The sequence below is a fragment of the Sander lucioperca genome, chromosome 15, assembly GCF_008315115.2.
Source record: "Sander lucioperca isolate FBNREF2018 chromosome 15, SLUC_FBN_1.2, whole genome shotgun sequence".
NCBI lineage: Eukaryota > Metazoa > Chordata > Actinopteri > Perciformes > Percidae > Sander > Sander lucioperca.
The window spans coordinates 9,303,905-9,319,031 of NC_050187.1; the positions used below are offsets into that span (position 1 = coordinate 9,303,905).

Genomic DNA, 15,127 nt, shown 5'->3' on the forward strand with positions numbered 1-15,127 from the left:
TAATGTTAGTCCGACGGGGTTTGTCACAGGAAGTGTGGCTCTCCGTGTGTAGAAAAGTACCATAAAAAAGGGCGGCTACCGCTGTCAGTGACGCACATGCTTTTCCATGGGTAGTGAAGCTACAGTAGTCAGTGTTTTATGTTCGCTGCAAATCACCCGATTAATGCAACGTTATCACGACATCTCCCGGCCATTTTTCACTGCTACCAGCCAGGCTAAAGCTAATAAAGTTAGCCTAAAGAAACAAGGCGTCTGTCCCCACTAACGTTACGGTTCAGCTCTCGTCCTGGTCAGTGCGTCTGACTTTATCATCCGTCAATGTTTGTACATGATTAATTTGGGACACGCAAAGAGTTTTTATGCATCATGTGTTGCTTTGTGGGTATGTGTGTAATTATTGTGTGTGTCGATTTGATATCACATCAGCTACTCAGCGACCGGCTACTGGACTGCACCTTTTGCTAGCACATTCAGTTTAGCAGCCTCTCATCATTTGTGCCGTGCATTAAAGCTGAATCTATCGGAGTCTATCTGGCCATTAGCACGCAGTCAAGATTGTACTGCCTTTCCCGATACCACACCTTTGTGAAGCAGGTTTCTCCGTTATGTCAGGCACAAAAACCGCATTTTTGGAATTGAATGATTTTAGGAATCACCCTCCAATAGCAATTTGTCCACTCAATGACAAATTAGTCAAACAAATTGGTTATTAAACTAGAAACAGGCCTACATTTCTCAATAAGTGGTAGGCTTTTATTTTTCCTTGTAATATTTGGTATTAGAGGTGGCGATAACTTGATAAAGTACCTCTCTATGGCCATTTGCTTTGCCTCTAGCTACATTCTTTTGACATTGCTTTTAGGACCAATCACATTGCTACTCAAACCTAAATTCACCAGGGCATTCCTGTGTGAGTGCACACAATATTCTGATAAACACAAGGGGGCTTGGTTGCAGACAAACTGAGGACACACAGTCTCCCTTGTGTGTGACATCCAGACAAATGCCTAGCTCTGGACTCAAGCCAAATCATGATTTAACATTCCTCCTTCTGCCCACAAGCACCCCAACACATCCTCTCTTCTCACAATATGTCCTCCCACACACAGCGAAGGTCCATCTGAGTAAACTGTGCTTCCACTTAAAAAAAAAAAAAAAAAAAAAAAACAACTGGTATGACTCCACCTCCTCAAACTTAGGTCTCCTCTTACAGGAAAGGAACAATTAGTATGTTGGTCCTGTCTGCAGTACTATCTTCCAATTAGTTGGACTCCTTTGGTGAACATTACACCCCCGAGCCCTCCTCCACGCCATGCCTGTCCAACATCTGAGGCGGTAACCTGTTATTCAAGTTTTCTGACCTTACCACAGTACATCCGACTGTGACATTATATTGCTTTTCCATAATTAATTAGCAGCATGCGACTGGCTGGAAGGTTGACTACCCCGGTGCCTCACTGCATGAGGCTAAGTTCAAGAATCTAAACCAGTGCGTTCTTATGTTAGCGGCTATGTACTTGTGAAAATAGTCATAAGTTAGACCTGAATAATTGATTTAGGAAAATCAGCGACACCAGGCCATGACTACCGAAGCCAAGCTCTCAAACTATGACAAGGGGGCTCCACTGGTTCTAAAAAACAAAGTAGAAACGGTGTGATAATTGCTGAAATGAAGAAAACCACCAACTAAAACCCAAAATGTCAAAGATTTTCCCATTAAGCCACATTCAGTTATGCCAGGGACTAGCTTGTTGCTAGGAGATCCACTGGCTCAGAGGTGGACTGCTGCATTCGACCCATTTACAGCCCGACTATCCCAGTGTGACATTTGCGTTGTCTTTTTAATAATTACACTGAACCTTGAACTGTTGACATTTCACTGGATGAATCAAACAATGGTTAGACTACAAAACACCTCCCATAAACCTCTGGCATAAATTCAATAAGGAGAGACAAACTGTAATGTTTTTTTTTTCACCCCCTATCTTAGGCTGTCATGTACATTTTGATTATCATTCACATTACGACATTTAACCTGTTTTAATTAATCTTGGGAAGATTAATTCACAAAATCCAGGGAACAGCATGCATACATACATCATCACCTCAGCCAATACACAATGCAGATGAAGGTTTATTCTGTCTGCGACTCTACTGCATTCACACACATTTAAACTTGGTTCAAGTCTATCCATTCCATGAAAATCATCCAAGGTTGTTTTTAAAAAAAAATGGACCAAATGCAGGTTGAAAGCTTCTAGAAAGGGCAGTATCTCCTTTCTGACAGGTATGCCTGGAATAGAGGAAACTGGCCTTTTCACTCTCACAGGGAAGTACCGCATCAGGAACATTAGACCTATCCAACTGTGGTATGAACTACAGCTCTCATTTCTAAAACATTCATAGAATGCCGAAAGTCTCGTTACCCGTACATTTTTCTAAGCATGGACATGGTCAGGTAGGTTTATTGACTTTCTGTGACCGTACATATTGTGCCAGTTGTTTCCACATTGGCCCAGTGTATTGGTGCACCAACCACCTGTTTTCGCTTACATTTTGATTTGCCTTAAAATCTGTTAGGGGTGTAAGGAGGGGAAAAAAAAAAAAAAACGAGTATCGCAATCAATTTTCAAAAAAAAAAAAAAATTCAGTTTACGTGCAAAAATATTCATGTAAGACGGTGGTTCACGTTTGTTGTGTTTAAACCCCCTACCGCTAGATGGCTATGCTGAGACGCACCACCAGTGTCCTTGCTTAACAGTGCCTGGCAATGCCTGACTTTTTGCTAGAAGCTAACAATGTAGCTATGGCTGAACTTTGGCCTACTTTAGCATATAAAAATTTGCTCACTAACAACCTGTGAACCACAATCTCAAACTGGCAGTTTGATTTTCTGTGTACTGAATCGTTTACCTAAAGTAAACTTCTTTGACTTTTATGCACATCGTGTCTTTTTAAATATTAGTTTTTCTAAAATTATACTTAAAAAAAAATCCCAATATATTGCCTTACGCACAGTATCGAAATATATTGCAATATATTGAATCATGACCCATGTATCGTGATACGTATTGTATTGCCAGATTCATTGCCAGATTCATGCCAATACACAGCCTTAAAATCTGTAGGACTGTAGGGAATACACAGACCTGTGTGGGTGTCTGACATCACCCATACGTTTCCAAGGAGATGATTGAAATCCAGAAGTTTAAGCTTTACTGCTCATTTGAGTCGTGGTAACCACCACAGCTCACTGTGATTGAGACAGCAGTGTGCAAATAAAAAGGCAAACATGCCCCCAAACTGCCTAAAAAAAAAAAAAAAAACATAACCAAAATGCTTTTGGGAGAGAGAAGTCGGTGGACTTTCTAGTCACTTCAAATTAAACTTTTCTTGCTGGCCACCTCTAGTAGCACAACATCAACATTTATTCAGCGGTTGCTCGGTTACTGGGGCCGCAGGGGAGTAGAGGGGGCTCTTCTCTGGATGGCCAATTTAGATTTGCTCGGGTTGCTGCCTCCATGCAATGGATGATTTTCCAATACTCCCCTGGTGCTGAATAAAACATGCCGATGCAGGAGAGGAGCCTTAGGGTCGAGGCGCTCAGGTGACATGGCCAGCGGAAGGGCCAGGATGGGCACACGTGGTGAATCTGAGTCTGACGGAAACATTAACCCTCCAGTCCTTATAGAGCTCGCCACGTAACTGCCCACCTCCTCTTTGCTTCTGACAGGTTATGTGAGCTTGCGCCATACTCAAAGCAGTTTAACACTACATGTAATGTAATTATCACATTCTCTTGCAGCAAAGCTGGAAAATGCAAATAATATGCATCTTGTGGCATTTCCTACATCGGGGGGGGTGGTGATATCCGGGGGAAAAGCAAAGAAATTGAAACTGAGGCAGCTATAGAACATGAGGGTGAGAAGTAGAACAGTGGACAGATATCTCCAGAGGAGCACGACGGTGGAGAACAAAACCCAGCGCTCCCTTAGATTCACTGGCTCTTATTCCTGTAACCAAGCCCCGCAGCATGACAGGACCTAATACAACAGCACCGAAATGCTATCCTCTGTGCCAAACCTTAATCTCCAGCTCGTTGTTGCCTCAACCCTGTTTAACAGAACACTCGGGCAGATAAGGCTGCGCTGCACATGTACAAAATGGTCTCCTGCACACAGAGAATTCCAGTGCAATTTGGCATCTAAACGGACTAATAAACCTATGAATGACAAAATGTAGGCAGTAACAAAAGTCCGAAGAGCCAGTGTTTACAACAACCTAAAGACTTAATGACTTATCAGGCACACTTGTTTGCTGGCGATTATACAATGTGTTTACAATTAGAGATGTTCCGATACAGATACCGGTATCGGCTCCGATACTGCCTAAAACGCTGGTATCTGTAAGTACTGGAGTTTATGCACCGATCCGATATCATGTAATAAAGCCCTAAAGAAAATCTAAGTTAAAGTAGTTTATATATGTTCTTATATTTTCTAATAAAATATATGACACACTGGTATCGGATCGGAACTCGGTATTGGCCGATACGCAAGTTCAGGTATCGGAATCGGGAAGCAAAAAATGGTATCGGACCATCTCTATTCACAATACATATTTACAAGTGACAAAAATGAAGTCCAAACCTACAGTCACGTCATGTTGACAGATGCTCACACACCTGACACATTACCCTGTTACTGCTGAACAAGGTCTGGAAGGTTTCCATGAAAATGTCATTCAAGAACATGAGATTTGATGATGGCATCTTGCTTGAACTATGCTGAAGCAAGGTGACCTGCCGTCTCAAACACTTATTTACATGTCACACAGGCAAACTCAAGTGGGGCTTTGCCGTTTCCACAATGAAGCTTTAATCCACCTAATGCTAATCGACTGCTTTGAAACTTCAAGGGCAGGCAAACAGCAGTGTGTATTATCCTTTTTATTTCCCCAGGTATTTTGACAAACCTTAAAGCTGCCAGGATCAAAAGAATGTACAGCAAGGAAGGACTATAGATCCTTCCAGTTAAGCTAGGCCAACATCATGTGTTCCACTTCAGCTGAGGACGTAATTTTGAAATCTAAGAAAAGTGCAAAACTGTATCATGAAGTCACACACAGCCAGGGGAGGGGGGGGGGGTCAGATGGTTGGCTCTGAAGGAATACAGGATGGCAGCGTGATTGACACTCTGTACAAAGATGAGTGCGAAAGAATAGCTACTTTCTCATCGTCTCACAAGTCAGGCTCCCGTTCTTTAAGGAGCGCATAAGCCACCCCACAAAGGCTCCTTTCACTCAGCAGCGATCACGTGACTGTGGGAAAACTGGAGGTTCCTCAGCACAAAGGCAGGGCACAGGAACACTGGATTCTGTCCCACAAAGATCTTAAAAAGGAAGGTTAAGGTCTAGGGGGGCTTCTCCATGTCTGACTGCTTCTACTCAATCACACACTAGTCTTGTCTATGTCAGTTTAACAACAACACAGACTGTTTGCCACCCTGGAACAGTATAGTATTCAACCACACAGAGTCTAATGTCGCATTCCACTTCAAGGTACGGCACAGCTCTACTAGTTTGGACTCGTTCTTTTTGGTTTTCCATTAGCAAAACTTGTGGATAGTACCTGGTACCTGTTTTTTGGTCGAGGTTCCAAGAGGGCTGAGCCAATACTAAAGTGGAGTTAAAGCCATGCAGACCAACGATTGGTCAGAGAGAATAATCACTTGCGTGACACGGTACATCCTGCACAAATCCTCCATTTTTAATTAGCCAAGGCACTATTAATAGCAACTAGGGCTGGGTATCCAAACTGCAGTTCACAAACCAATGGGTGACATCACCGGTGCTACGTCCGTTATTTTTAGAGTCTATAGCATACACTGAGGGGGTAGACCTATCTGCAATGGAAAACGAAATGGAGAAAAGCACCTGGTACCAAGTGAGTTGAGTCAAGTCAAACCAAACCATGCCGTGATAATGAGGCACAAGATAAGTACCTCTCATGTGTCGGTTTCTGGTTAAATGAGTATCTGGCATTTAGTAAACTGGTGAGCGTCAGCTGCCACACTGACTCTGAAAAGACATGACAGTTATATAGTCTTGGGTATTTTCCACGAGGTGGACAAAATAACAGGGGTGCCCCTACAATATTGTGCAATCGACTACAGAATAAACTCCAGCTTCTATCCATGTCCATATCCTTGTTGATAGTGTCAACAAAAACATTTATCTTGCAGTTACTGCATGCATACTGTTTTATAAACATAAGTTGGTGACATTTAAAAAATAAAAAAACAATATGCATTATTCAGGGAGGTGCGTTTATGTTGTTTTAAGTCAAGTAATTTAAGTTTGTTTACCGAGTCAACTGACACAGGAACCTCCCGCCTCAGTCTACTCCATAACAAAGCCGTGGACTTCTAAAACCTACAGCCGTAAGCACTGTGACCTTTGTATTATATTAACATGTCAACAGGAGTCCAGCCAAAGGCGTTTGTTTACGCTTTGATTGGCCCATTAGTGACTGGCTTCCAAAGTTAAGACTATGCATGTAATATCGCATGTAATGTTTTTAAGTATTCGTGGAATTCTATTGTGCCCTCTGTAAATGCTAACAGTATAAAAAGTAATTAGCATTGAAAAGGTTCTACGACAACACAGGATTGCCTTCAGTTAACAGCTTGTGGTTTAAATAACTCAAGCGTGCCAACTAATGGCGTTTATCCATTACATGGTACCTGCTCAACTCGCCTGTTTTGGTTTTCCATTATGAAAAATAGTCCCTGGTACCTGCCAACAGGTACTTTTTTTAGCATCACCTCCGTCGAGGTTCCAAGCGAGCTGAGGCGATACCAAAAGGTGACGTGAAAACCTGCAGACTACCGATTGGTTGGACAGAATCGTCACTATCCACTGCATCATCATTGCTAGCGACAGACGGGGGTGTCCTGAACAAACCCGCCATTTTTTTAAAATAGTTTAGCCAGTGGTGTTTTTTTTGCTGCCTCCAGCTTCTTTTGAAACAAAATGCGTCTTCTGGCTGCGGCAACAGCCACATGCCGAGAATCAAAAACAACACACCTTCGACGCGTTAAGTCACAGCAGTTTCCTACGGCGTCGCTATGTCGACCAGCCACGCTCGCCTCACGCATGAGGTGGTACTAAATCTGCAATGGAGGACGGGGCACCGCGGCCGAGTAGAGCTGGTACTAGCAGTGGGTAGGCGCCATAAACCACCGTCATTTGGCGTGACCTCTCTCTGAAGTTAACGCCATGCACCACAGGTTATTGCAAGTTCCCGAGGCGAGTCCCGAGATACTGACACCATCCCATACTAAAATTGAATCAAAATCGTGGCTACAGGTAGGGCTGGGTGATATTGCAAAAAATCTTCTATCCCGATGTAGGACATTTCCTATGTCGATAACGATATATCATGTTTTCTGGTAATTCAGTAGTATATGAAATAATCACCACATGGTAAACTATTTTGTATACTTCATGCTAGCTACAGGGTCAATCCTTATTAGCACGTATGCATACAGCACATATTTATATACCCATTCGTAAAGGTAGCAACAGGGTCAGCAATTTGGACAACAAAAGCAGAGAAGAAAAGAACAAAACAAGGAGCTTGTGTGAGAGCCAATAAAAAAGGTCAGGTTGGATTGAAATGTGTCCCCCACATCTACTTGTGAAACACTGCATTGCAGGGGCAGCTGGCTGCTTGTGGCAGGCCCAGATAAGAGCGTGTGGAGCCTTATGTTTGTCAGTGATAGAGGGTGGGTACACAACCGTCGAGAAGCAAGGGGACATGACATACATCTTCCTGCTATCAGCTCCTCAAACACGGTCAGGGTTATTGCGTCCGCCACACATCCGCAGCACACAGCTAAAGAACATTTCACAAAGCTCACATGCCCTTACTTTCTTTCTGCTACTGTAACCATGTGCTTGGGAAATGGTTTTAAAGTTCAATATTGACCTAAAGTGCTGTGTCAAATGCCTACAAATGCCTTTTAGGACGCACTGCACAAGCTATCAAATGCCAGTAACGGCAGACCAATGTGCTTGCACTCAACGTTGCAGCATCTGCTCACCCCACACACACACACACACACACACACAGAAGAGGGAAAGTATTGGTCACATATGTGGCACGATAACGCTTGGAGAGCAGCCATTGTGGCATTGTCGGACTTTAAAAAGCAAACCCTTGTTTTATTACTACATACAGAACAAAGCTGCGTAGACATTAGCCTGGTCAGTTGTGAGAAAAATGTTTGAGATTTATCTCAGAGTTCAAAAGGGCCTGCTTACTTGGTGGAAGACACTTGAATCTTATCACATCTGATCTTAAGTGCGATTTATGCTTCTGCGTAAACTGCGATCTACGCCGTTGCTACGTACATTAGGTATGTGGAGACACGAACCTACGCCGTAGCCTGACGTGCACCTCTCGAAAAATGTAACTACACGTCACTGCGACGTCGCTCAGCAGTGTCGCACCCCCCCCCCCCCGACTCATTTCCTCCTCTCCTTCTCCATAAACATGAAATCAAGGAGAGGGTTAACTTTTCCTGCTACAGATTTCCCACAGTGGTCAGAAGGCACAGGGGAGACACTTTGTTTCTCTCACTATGAGTCTAGAGTCGGTACTCGCTCCAAAGCTAATCACCATCACTCTCTCTCCCTCGCTCTATCACACTCCCCACACACACGCCGGCCTGACGCACACACCAACGCACAAGTATAAACATCAGGGGTCTCATTTATAAACATGGCGTACGCACAAAACGGGGCTGAAAATGTGCGCACGCCACTTCCCACGCAAAGGTTGTGATTTATAAAAAACAAACTTGACGGGAGAATGTGTGACGTTGCTCATTTTCAGCTTGTATGTAAATAAGGTACCCGAATGCATTAAAGAAAAAAAAAAAAAACAACATTAAAATAGAGCTTGTTTAACCAGGGGAGGATACCCCTAGAGAGGTTTGGGCTAAGCCCCAAAACTTAGAAATGCCCCTTGCCGCTTAGCAAAAAGATGAGTGAGGACAGCCCTCGGGCAAAGCAAGTTGAGTGTCCCTGAATTAGAGTCTTAAATTACACTCTGCCACTGTGAAATGCCTGTGCATCACCATTTCATTGTAGAGCAGCATGAACAAGAAGCTGATCACAAAACAAAAACTGAAAATGTTCACAGCAGGAACTTATGCTCTAGCCCAGTGGTTCCCTACCTGGGGTCCGGGGACCCCTCAGCGGGGTGGCAAAGATCACAGGGGGTGTGCAAGTCTTTATCTGGTTTGAGGTTGAGGTAAAAAAAAAAAATATATTTGCACGTTAAACAAATTATGATAATACACTAGAATATATAATGTATGCAAAAGTCTGTATGAAAACTATACATTTTTGTTCTCTTAAAATTGTAGGCAGGCTACTTAGTAGGCCAAACCTCCGGGACCTCTTAACCTGTGACCCTTGCTGTCATCAGGTCAGCTGCTAGCTGCTATCATCCTCGTTTGTCCTGCCGCCACAGCATCACTATTTTATGAATGAAACATGGCGGAGAAACGTAAAAGTGCTGATAACTCCTCTGTATCAAAAAAGAAAGTAAGGCTTTATCTCGAGAGTTACTTCAACTTCGGTTTCGGAGGGGGGGCTCAGCTTTTCTTAGACATAAGTAGGGGGGGCGCCAAGGAAAAAAGGTTGGGAGCCACTGCTCTAGCCAACACAACCCAGGAAGCCAAACACAATCATAATAATAATGTGCTGAATGTAAATGTAACTTGTCTAGGAGGGGTTAGTTTCTGGCTACCACAAATAATAAAAAAGGGGCAGCCTTTCAGACATGAATTTGAGGCTGGAGAGTCCAGATTTTATGTCAAGTGTGATCGCCAAAGTAACAAGCTTTGGCTTTGCGCAAGTTTCATGTCAGGACCTCATAGTGGACCTGCAGAGCTGCTGACTGTGGGCCTCGACATCCCCGATGAAATGTACTTTGAGTAGGATTGTATGTGTTCATATAGCTCAAAATAATTCCCCACCTGTCCCGATGGATCTCCCCTCCATGTGTGACCATGAAACTGGTTAACCTGGGGTGCTGCATTCTGCCAAGCAAGGCTTCAGTCTATCCACAGTGTTGTCAGACATTTCAATGTCGGAAGACCTGTTTAAACTTGTTACGTCAGCTGTCAAACTTGCCACTGCAACACTTTCAAAAGGGCTTCAAACGGAATTCACTAACGTGTGTACAGGGATTGGACAGCTATGACAGTTTGATAGCATGAGGCAAAGCTAAACATGTTGAATTGAGTGTCAAAACCACACAAAAGGGTTGGTCATTAAGCGTAATCCGACATTGTCAAGTAAGTGAAGTAACCGAGTAGGGCTGGGCGATATGGACAAAAATCAAATATCACGATATTTTTGACCAAATTCCTTCGATATCGATACCACAACAATATTGTAGTGTTGACTATTGGTGCTTTCACAAAATATTTACACAATGAGATTTTAGATAATCACCAATAATGTGGATATAATGACTAAGTGGGTAAAGCCAACTAACAGTTACAACAGTCTGGTATTAAGTTCAGAAAATTACATAACTTACTGTAATGCCGCCTTAAAAACCAGGAAAAGACAAAACTTATGCCATATTATGATATCCAAAATCTAAGACGATATCTAGTCTCATATGACGATATCGATATATCGATATATTGCCCAGCTCTATAACTGAGTTACTCAAAGAAGTATTTTACTACTTAAAACTGGGCTGTCTATTCCGTAGAATGGCGCACACATTTTTTTAATTTTTATTTTTAAATTGGTGCTACATGGCTAGAGAAAACAGAGAAGGGGCTGTGGTATTCCCTTTCGATCAAAAGGTAGAAAACCTACAACTACCAAAATGCATGGAGCCGCACCAGACCAATAAACGCTGGTGGGTGATGAGTAATGCGAGCATGTCGCAGAATCAATATGGCAGCCAGCTGGTAAAACAATGTGAGGTGCTTCTCACTTCCTTTATTCGATAGCTCCTCTGCTGAACCGAAAGTTGTTCTGGCCCTCATTAAGCCGTGCAGCTGAAAGCCGTTGCCAACTCGCCCCTACAGCTGACGAATTCACGTGAAGCTCCAGAGGAAAGGACGTCTCATCCCTCCTAAAACACATTCCCTCGTTTCCTCTCTCCTCCCATGATTTCCTCATGTCTCTCCCGTGCTTCCTCTGTGGGACGGACTAAGCGAGGAAGGGAGGCAAGTGGCACCCCACACAGTCCTGACCTCAACCCCATTGAACACTTGTGGGATTAGTTTGGGCGTGCTGTTCGTGCCAGAGTGACCAACACAACCACGTTGGCTGACTTGTGACAAATGCTGGTTGAAGAATGGGATGCCATCCCACAGCAGTGTGTGACCAGGCTGGTGACCAGCATGAGGAGGAGGTGCCAGGCTGTTGTGGCTGTGTATGGTTTTTCCACACGCTACTGAGGCTTCTGTTTGTGAAATTAATAAATTGTTCAATTGCCAATATGTCTTGTTTCTTCAAACTTCAATCATCCAATCCACCAAACAAGTAAATGGCAGAATAAGCTGTTTGGCATTGGCAGAGAAGATTTGGCAAATTTTTCATGGGCGCAACACATATACTCAGTGCTGCTGCTCATCCCACAAATGCATGTTCCTTACAAATGGGGCACCATTTGAAAGGGAACTAAACAGGCTTTCCAACGGTATATAAGATTTATTGCCAAGATTTATTGATTCTGATGTTAAGCACTTTGGAGACCTGTTGGTTACTGTAAAGTGCTACATAAATAAATGTTGATTGATAGATTGAAAAAGCATTGTTACCACAGAGAAATAATCTACCAAACACAAATTTCCTTACTTTTTATGCCAAGTTTAGTTCGTTTACACTTACTGGTATGATACAAAGTTGGTTGACTACAGGCAAAGTATTCCTTTAACCCTTGTATGGTGTTCGGATCTGTGGAACCCGTTTTCAATGTTTGCTAAAAGACAAATTATGCTATTTATTATTTATTCTAACTCAAACTCACTGGCCTTGGCTCATTTTCTGTGAAGAACATAAAAATAACTTATTTACAATGACTGCTCACGGTACACATAACCATTACATATGAGGTGTTTGGGTCTACTGGAGCCGAGTGTAAGTATTACAGTGTAATAATTGTAGGTGCTATGAAACGTAACTGTGTCCTCCACCTAACTGGGCTTGCTCTGTGTGTGTGTGTGTGTGTGTGTGTGTGTGTGTGTGTGTGTGTGTGTGTGTGTGTGTGTCTATGCATCTGTATGTGTGCGTGTCTGAGTGTAGGTGTCTGTGCGGGAATGTTGTCTTTCTGCACCTGCTATTCCCACACAAAGTTACAAAACTGTTACAATTTCAAGCACTTTCACCTGTTCTGATTACGTTCTAAGAAATAAGCACCAATAATGATCAAAAATCTTGTTTCTATTTTTTTATACCTTTTAAATAATTGAATGTCCTTGTTTTCTCACAAAACCCCCCCGAAAATGATCATATGTGATCTCATAAATGTGATCTCACAGGGGTAAATGGCAAATATGAACCATAAATGATGGTAATTGAGCTAGAGTAAACATCTGTTAAGTATTTTTACATAAATTGTTTTGGCTGTATTGATTTAAAAGCCTAATAATGTGGTGGGTCCACCAGACCCGGGAACATTGGCTGTGTAACAAAAATATGAACACCTTACAAGGGTTAAGTTTTGGTTATTGTATGCACCGGTGTATGTTTACATATCCGTGGCAATTAAAGTTACCTTGCCATGGAAATGGTATTCAGTGTCTTATGGAACAGAAGATAAGCAGACAGTTTACTCATTCAGTGCCATATTGATTGTTAACTACGAACGTGACATTTTCACAAATCTTACTGGATACAGCCCTCTCCTCGCCCAAGGGTCAATAGCTAACAGGGCGAATGTTTTGGGAAACGTGGTGGTTGAAACTCTGACCTTTAGTTAATTTACGGGAAACAAGGTTAAAGAATATACCCTAGCTATATATTGTTAAGGTGAATAAGGTCAAAGTAGCGGAGGACGTCCTGTATCAGCACTGCAAGAATAAGGGGACACTAGCCGTTAGCTAGCTAACGTGAAGATGAACGGTAATGATATTCAAAAAGAAGTTTAAAGTCAGTAGTCGGTACAAAACAATAATTACATATCAAGTCAACGGGTGTCTGAACATTTAGACAAAGACGAAGTTAACTTCCCCCATCTGTTTCAACCGTAGCTAGTGATTTCACGTAAAGCTACGTAGCTACCATTAGCATGTTAGCCTTAAACTTCCAACTCACCTGTCCAAATTCTGCATGGCCGCTGCACCCTGTTCCGCCATTGTCGTGAAAAAGCAACAAAAAAACAATGCTGTCTTGTTGGGTAAGCAGATTAACTGCGTTACAGATAAAATAAAATAAAATGGCACGCCTGTTAATTTGCTGCAGCTGAGGAATGCGCGCTAACTAGCTAGCTAGCTACATAGGCCTCTGTGTTGATACGGCGAGACAGCTGCAAACGAGCCAATTATTTAGCTTAAAACTATTCCTTCGCGGTCATTGCAATCTAGACAGCATCTATCTGTGACCGATTATCTATTTCAAGTAAAAAATCCCCTTTAAATCTGCTACGGTCTCATTTGTTTTATTGGCGTGGCCGCGTGACTCCATTAACTGGCCCGTCTCGGAGGTAACGTAAATAGCATTGCAGTGCGCGTTTGCGTCATCAAAACAATGACGGCGCCGCATAGGGCACCATTCCACGTACATGGGAAATGGAGTTTCAAAATGCTTCCCTCCCTCTTATGACCAAAAATATCAAATTAATGGTCTGAATCCACTCCCGGCAGATGTGCCAAAGAGAGACCACGGATTCTTAAAGATACAACCATCATGAAGATGCACATATGGCTACAGAACACGGCTAATAGCGGTAAGATGTTTTAATTAGGCTAGGCTACTGGTAGGCCTACATTATTTTCTAGCCTACATTATCATCTTCTCTGTTTACCTGAGTATAAAAGTTGTTTATGTCACTTCAAGGTTTAATGCAAAAGTGATGTAAGCATTATAAACCTAAACCTATGCCTAATTCACTATAAAAGCATACAATCCATGCGTGTGCGCGCATGTGTGTGTGAGAGAGAGAAAGAGAGACATCAATCATCACTATTTTTTATTGCATGCTTTAACGACTTGCCACATCTCGTTACCTCATCTATAGGTCAGCTTTGAAACGGATGTTTTTTTGTGTGTGTGTTTTTTTTTCCTTCTCCCACAGCAGTCAAGAAAGAACATAGGCTACATATTTGTTGACCAACCACTGCATTGTGAGAAACTACAACTCCCTACAGCCTCCTCGGCATCACCCATGAGCCGCAGTCAATCAGCTGTTGAGGCAACCGCTGACTATCTCAGCACAAGGGTAGCTCGTTTGTCATAAACCCAGACGAGCTGGAAAAACAGAAATATCTTTATTTACAGAGTCCCAAAAAGGTGAACGATAAAGGTAATGTTACGCTTCACGTTAGGCAGAGAAGCGACCACGCTGTGTGTGCATGCTGTGTTGTCGTTTGTGTGTAAAGGGGGACACATGGATTAAAGGGGGATTTCAAGGCAAGACAGGTTCATGAAATGTATCGGACGAGGCATCCGATCCGCGCGATAAATAGGCATTTGATTTGGGCAGTGTCTGCGGTGAAGGGCCGGTGTGGTGAGCTACTGAAGGCTGCTGATTATGCTGCTCTGATGACCTTGGAAGCGCAGCTCTTGGAGGAGAAAAACACGGATTAACTGGTGGGGTGTGTAGCCTACAATGCTGGCTATTGCGATTATCTTGAAAGACCCACTTGTGTCACTGCCATCATGTTGCTAAAATGAACCGTCATCATCTGGAGTGTTATTTTCGAAGTCTACAGACTATTGCATTCATGTTATTGAATGGCCTTGGCTGCATGTTATAGCTCTCCTGCAGTCAGGTTTCCGACAGTCAAGAGGAGCCTTATCAATGTTATTTTAAGCATAATTGTAACGTTAGATTATCTGACACTGTTTGGTTGTGCATTGCATGTGC

The 15,127-nt window shown here is 42.8% G+C and overlaps 2 protein-coding genes across 9 annotated transcripts in view; one reads left to right on the top strand and one right to left on the bottom strand.

The window, feature by feature from the left end:
* march5 (membrane-associated ring finger (C3HC4) 5) overlaps window positions 1-13,767 on the bottom strand; it is a 34,340-nt gene extending 20,573 nt beyond the window's left edge. The window contains exon 1 of one of the 2 annotated variants that reach the window (XR_004895182.1): window positions 13,357-13,767. Coding sequence is in view for 1 of the 2 variants with exons in the window: in XM_031296881.2 (XP_031152741.1) it covers window positions 13,357-13,397 (41 nt within the window). In the remaining variant the exon portion in view is untranslated. The remainder of the gene's footprint in view (window positions 1-13,356) is intronic. The other variant, XM_031296881.2, reaches the window with a different exon arrangement.
* Window positions 13,768-13,894: 127 nt separating this feature from the next.
* Window positions 13,895-15,127, top strand: part of cpeb3 (cytoplasmic polyadenylation element binding protein 3) — a 49,982-nt gene continuing 48,749 nt past the window's right edge. For 2 of the 7 annotated variants that reach the window (XM_031296874.2, XM_031296879.2), the window contains exon 1: window positions 13,897-13,987. In XM_031296874.2, the coding sequence (XP_031152734.1) occupies window positions 13,948-13,987 (40 nt within the window). In that variant the 5' untranslated portion in view covers window positions 13,897-13,947. Of the gene's footprint in view, window positions 13,988-14,370; window positions 14,564-14,606; window positions 14,851-15,127 lie in introns of those variants that run through there. The other 5 variants (XM_031296878.2, XM_031296873.2, XM_035992126.1 and 2 more) reach the window with 5 other exon arrangements.